Source organism: Buceros rhinoceros, unplaced genomic scaffold (genome assembly GCF_000710305.1).
Source record: "Buceros rhinoceros silvestris isolate BGI_N320 unplaced genomic scaffold, ASM71030v1 scaffold6188, whole genome shotgun sequence".
NCBI classification, from domain to species: Eukaryota; Metazoa; Chordata; class Aves; order Bucerotiformes; family Bucerotidae; genus Buceros; species Buceros rhinoceros.
In genome coordinates this window covers 2910-9121 of record NW_010428546.1, presented here as the reverse complement: position 1 = coordinate 9121, position 6212 = coordinate 2910, and the positions used below count along the sequence as shown (strand labels likewise).

The following is a 6212-nucleotide window of genomic DNA, read 5'->3' as shown; positions in this document are numbered from 1 at the left end:
GAACAAATACGCTGTTCAAATGACTGGCGAGTCTCCGTGCAAATTGCTCACGCAAGTCACTAAAACGCTGCTGTTGCTGTTTCACTGCATGAAGCATATCGTGTCCTAAAAACATAAAGAACTTCACAGAGTAAAACATATACACAGTAATATATTGAATATGGGAACCAAGAGGACCAGAGGTCACAATCCCTTCAGATCTACAGAAACAAAGTCTGAGGCTAGCTGGAAAGGCACACCCAGTAAGGGCACTACTATAATAAATTTTGTTATGTTAGACTGTAATCTAACAAAAATATTACCTGGACGAAGAGCTACATTCATACACTGCAGAAGGGCATCTGCTGCATTAGTGCAGGCCTCAATACCTCGAGAAGATGTCAGATCCCCCTCCTGAAGGGCCTTTATATGACCTTTGGCCAAATCCATGTGATTCTACAAAACAATGGATAGCACTGTCCGTAAGCCAGAAGCATGTTAGTTTGTTATGCTGATGAACCAAAAACGATGAATACAATTCCATCACTATAAAAACTTACTGAAGTTAGTGCAATAATAAAATAGGAAAATAAACTCATTATTTTAAATGAACCTCATATATGGCTACTAGACAGGATAGCAACCTAAAAGAATTTCATACCCGACGTGAACTACAGTAATCACAGTAAAAATGCTTACCACTAAGAACTCTATCTCTGACAGTAGTTTCACATTATTTGTGTTGCTGAGATGGATTAGATGATTGCTTTCTGAAATTTGATCCATTTGCTCTTTTACACTCTGAAGCATTTCTTCATAACTGCTCAGCTTTAGCTCAATTTGGTCAACTTCCTTTAGAGCCTCATCCAGCAGCTTCATCAAGATATTCACTTGTTTCTCTGAGGCCATAATTGATTGTATATTTGCCTGTACAGAAAGTTAAGCCACAACATTTAAAGGGATATTTTTATATCTCAAAATCATTCAGATTATCTCCTCCTGTTTCTATCACTGTCAAATTAACACTTTCCAAAGCTCTTGATGAAAGCCACAAAACTATGTAAGCTTGTAATACTTCTCATTTAAGGTCTTACTGAACACAGCAGCTCCTCAGACCTATTTCACAAAGAAAAGATAGAAACCCAAAATTTGCTCAAGTTGTTAGAATTAAAGTATTGATCTGCACAAAAATAAAAGCTGAAACTCAAACATTTTTAGTTCTAGAAAAAAAACCAGCTTAGGTGAGAAGGTCACCCTGTCTTCCGCAAGATCAGCTGTCTCTGTAACAGCTATTTTCAGAATAAGCGAACCATACAACTTGAGGAGTTTGTTGACTGTTCCCTCAGGACTACCCCCTGCATTGCTAGAATGTTGGGTTGCTTAAACAGCAAAATAGCAAACAATATGGTATTGTTACTGACAGCCAAATACTGCCATATTATTAGACCAAACCAGTTTCCTAACTACACTGACAGTAGTATTTCAGGCATAAGAGCTAGCGTCCATGGACAGAACGTGACCATCTATTCCACCTCTTTCTGCACCTGCCTTCAAGAAAGGTAAGCGCAGAATTCCTCCCTTTTTTCCTCTCAGCTCCTCATTTGAAACCCTGCAACTCACTCCAGAAGGTGTGGGAAGTTAAGAGCAAAGTTGAAGATCTTCAAAATCTGGTAATAGACAGAATGTAGCTCTGCTTAGGAGCAGATATACATTTACATTTAAATATGCAGCAGAATGTTAGCTACCGCTTCAAGGAATGCTACGTAGTCAGTATTAATGAGAACGGTGCAACATGCTAACACACTGCACATGAGAAGAAATGTTTACCCCATCTAGCACTTGTAGCTCTCTTGACAACTTCTCTGCGAAGGCTTCAGCATTAGAAATAGCATATTCACACCCTTCCATCATTATTTCAATATCCTGTTCCTCTCTTGCATTTAACTCCTGGTATTCATCCACAGCTTCTTCATCACCTCCTGTTACACTTTGACTCTCTCCACTTGGAACGGATTCTTATGCAAAGAAGGGAAATAAAAAACAATAACAAGTGCAGAAAGTCACAAGCATTTTAAGAGTACTTAAGTATGTTTGACTTAATGAATCCATTCACAACTTTCCTAACAAGCACCTGCTACCTACGTACACTTTTTTCAAGTCTCAAGTTTCCATGGGCTTCATTAGCATTTCCAGAATTGGTTCCCAACACTGATGTTTTCCAAACTATGCAGCATAATCAAAACATAAATAGACACTTCCTTTATTGAGACATCCCTTTGTACATGCAATTTATTCACCTCTCACACTGGTAATCAATGTCAGAACATATTGCAGTATTACACTAGTCTTGTTAGCAGAAGATCAGTAGAAGTTAGATTCTCTCTCTGGTACACAGAGCATAAGGGAAACACACTGAAGTTGATTAAGAAACGTATCACTGAATAAATTAAAAACTATCTTCGTGATCAAGGTAAGTTTCACAGCAGGAAATAATGAGGTAAATGAATATTATATAACAGTGTTTTAATGAACTGTGATTTCTCACAGCAGTGCTTACTTAATTCAACAAGCCATTCAAGGGCTGACAAACAATTTGCAGAACATTAATGCAATCCAGCCAAAAAGTGTTTAGGACTTTTGAGACATCTCTCTTATCTCTTGCAACTTGATAAGCTATCTAAAGCACTTTTTTTTTTTTAAAAAAAGCATATTATTTAAGAAAGATTGCTTACAAAGCAAAATGAAGGAAAAAGGTGTTACGCACCTTCTGCAACTTTAGGCAGTTCTGAAGAATTAAAAGGTATGGAAAAGCAGAGGAAAGGAAGCAGAGAATGTTAGCCAGGCAAAGCACAAACAGTGTGTATATTTTTAACTGGCAGTAAGTTTGAATGTTTTAATACTGCACAAACTTGAAAATTTAAGAGGTTGGTTAAAAACAAAGTTCAGTCAACACCAAAATTCAGAAACGTTGTCCTCCCTGTTCTACATTTTTAATTCACGTTCTTCTCCACAAGCCAGTCTAGTATTTAGTACCAACAGCATAACCACTTCTGACAGAAATGGTTCTCAATGTGAGTTAGGCTTACTCACTAGGCTTTACTAAACAATTTTGACTGTTAAAAAGATGACTGTAAAAACATTAAATACAGCATGAGTGAACAAGATATAAAGCCTTAGCAACCAGTGATGTAAACTATAACAGGGTCCAGCAAAATTTAACACACGCTTCACAGTTTATAAACTAGAGATCTCATAGAAAACCTCATATAACCTTTTGCATGCTACTGAAGCGTGACTTTTTAAAGCATTTTTTTAATTCTGGGGCAATGAAAACAGGAAGAAAAGCAGATTCGTTACACATTTACACCTACCATATCTTGCAGAGTGATCTTACTTTGTTCAAGAATCAGAATGTCTTAGAAATACAATAAGCTTATCAATATTTAGAACTTCATTAATGAAGTATTTTGTCTCAGTTCTCAGGTTTTTTAACAAAAATCTGTTATCTATTCCCCCTGATTATCTGAAGATCAGAAAATGTAACCGAATAAAACTGAATAGGATTAGGATTTTTTAGTATATCTGTTATACACCAATAATATTAAACAACATACAGTTGTAGAAATTTACCTTCCAAAAGCTGTGAACTAACATTAATAAAGTCAATTTTCTTTCTAAGATATCTCTGATTGAGTTTCCAGATACATGAAATGAAGGTGTTTTTCTCCACTGTGCTGCTTGCAACCCATTTGTACACTTTGTCAAAATGCAAGTCAAATTCAGGATTCTCCTGCAAAAGACAAGACATGTTACAGGCTCAACAGTCAAATGATTCCCTGAGCTGCATAGGTGGTTTACACACATAATTACTGAGAAGACAGGATAAAAAAGAAATTACACAGATGCCAGCCTTAAGCTGATACATCAACTCTGGCACTCTGATGCACCTTAATGAAGGTGCTAAAACACTGGAAGTCAAGAAAAAGAATCCACTTTACGGAGGCAGTATTATGTCAAGCCAGATAAGGCAACACTAACATGTTATACAGATCTGGAAAAGCTTCAACAAACATTTGACAGCACTGTCTGCCCTGAAACATTGTCCTTGGAACTGTCTTCTGAAACTAAAAATGGTAGCTGGAATACTGACAACACATACAACACAATTCAAGGAGACTTAGGGAAACAGCCAAGGAAAATATTATGAGCACTTCATATATTTTATAGATATTTGATGGCACTGAACAGGATAGAAAAGACCATTTGGTATTTTAATGGCAAAAAATATTTCTACAGAAGTATTTTCAACTAGATCTATTGCCGAATGAGAACATTACACTGGTAAACATTGAATAAAGTACTTTCCTTTCCACAGCCCTTATGAACTCATAAGGGTTCATAAGTACAGGTTGTAACTTGTAAACAGTTGGTTTTAAAGATCATATTACAAGCATTTTACAAGATGCAGCCTCCTTCCAATGAAAAATAGTCTCAGATACATATTAAATTCTTATTTATAGTTTGTAAAAACTACTATTGCTGCTACTTATTAATTATATTGTCAGTACTATTTGTAGAAGCAGGCTGCACATGAAACCGCATGTGATGGGAAATGGCATTTCCTGTACAGTGCAATAAAAGCAGTTCTGTTTTCTTCTGTAGCTTACATTGATGAACACAACTCCTATACAGTTTTAAACAAACAGTATCATTACATAAGATCTGGGTTGTATCATTCTAATTCCCAATTAATGTGTAACCAATCTAAGTTTTAAAGTGCCCAATACCAAGGAAGTTAACTCTAACTGGGAACCAAAAGGATGATCTGAGCAGAGCACTAAACAAAAAAGTTACACATACTTTAACAGCATCTTTGGCATCAACAACAGCAAGATCTCGAAGTGCCCATGCAGTCTGCCTTTTGTAGAAATCTCCCTTGTCAGATTTTTTCACTTTTACCACATTTACTTGCACTGGTCGCTCTGTTGTCACTGTTAAATGAAGTAAAACAGTAATTTCAAAATGCACAAATGACTTTAACATGTGTACCTGCTCTATTTCAGCTTCTGAAATGAATTATCTGTGGGTAGATTTCACTAAAAGAGACCCTTTGGAATATTTTCATCCACAATACCCACATGTCAGTTTAAGTGGCAGTCAACCACATATACATCTCTATACAGCTTGTGAAGTAATGAACCCAATTTACAGGTCTTTCCTTGATACAGCAGGCTTCAGACCATGGTCACATAACTGACAAAGCACAGGGACAACTGGAGATTACAGTCAGAACAAAAATGTCTTCTGGAATTTCACAGTCAAAAAAATATTCTAGCAAACTAATTTACTGACAGATCAAAAAAATCAAATTGACAGATAAAAGCACTTAATTTTTTGAAGAAGCGTAATATAATACACATACACTCAAAGGAACTTTGGAACTCAGTTCAGTTACTGTGCCATTCCAGAGCCCTCTGCCTTGGACTCTAATCAGTACTCTTTACTGCATTTTATTTAGGCTGATCAGCCTAGATGCCTTCTAAATCCCCTTTCTGCACGACATAAAGCCTGCTTCGAAAGCCCACTGGTCCCACACAAATAATTTTGATTCTTTCACTTCAAATTACAATGAGATCTGAGAATAAAAGTACTGGGGTTGGTTTCTTTTTTAGTAGAAGCAATAATGGAAGTATGAGCTACCACTAATTTTCTCCCTTAGAAATGGAAAGCACCTGTTTTATATGGGGCAAGAATAAACATTGTAAATACAGCTAAAGACAAATGCAACTGAAAAAAAAAAAAAGTGAAGATGAGAAATATGGTGCGGTATTACTACGCACCTGTGGCACACAAAAAGCAGTTCCTCTTCTTTTTGCCTGCTTTACACACGTTCACAATGCTCAACAAGCGTTCATCATTGGGGGTGAAAATATCCCTCTGTAAAGCATGCTTGATTGCAGTCATTTTCTCTCAGCTGAAAGATTTAAGAAGTCATAATACATTCAGGCACATTTAACACAAAAACAAATGAACTAGTCATTGACTTATAGCAATTACATTTTTTTGAAAATAAATAAAGTTCATTATTGCCAGTTCCTGGAGAGTTACTAGAAACTTATTATTAACACATTAACATTTTTATAACCTAACTTTACCCAGCAAGCAGGCATTACTTTTTTTTTTTAATTAACAAAAACATAAGACATTGCAGAAGGCCCATGTAATAGAATTTA

At 36.1% G+C, this 6212-nt stretch overlaps 1 protein-coding gene across 1 annotated transcript in view; it reads right to left on the bottom strand.

Moving 5' to 3' along the window:
* EXOC1 (exocyst complex component 1) overlaps positions 1-5943 on the bottom strand; it is a 26158-nt gene extending 20215 nt beyond the window's left edge. The window contains exons 1-7 of the mRNA XM_010142321.1: positions 5820-5943; positions 4840-4970; positions 3610-3769; positions 1807-1994; positions 679-906; positions 303-435; positions 11-105 (exon numbers count right to left, since the gene is read on the bottom strand). Coding sequence (XP_010140623.1) covers positions 11-105; positions 303-435; positions 679-906; positions 1807-1994; positions 3610-3769; positions 4840-4970; positions 5820-5943 — 1059 coding nt within the window. The remainder of the gene's footprint in view (positions 1-10; positions 106-302; positions 436-678; positions 907-1806; positions 1995-3609; positions 3770-4839; positions 4971-5819) is intronic.
* Positions 5944-6212: the final 269 nt, after the last annotated feature.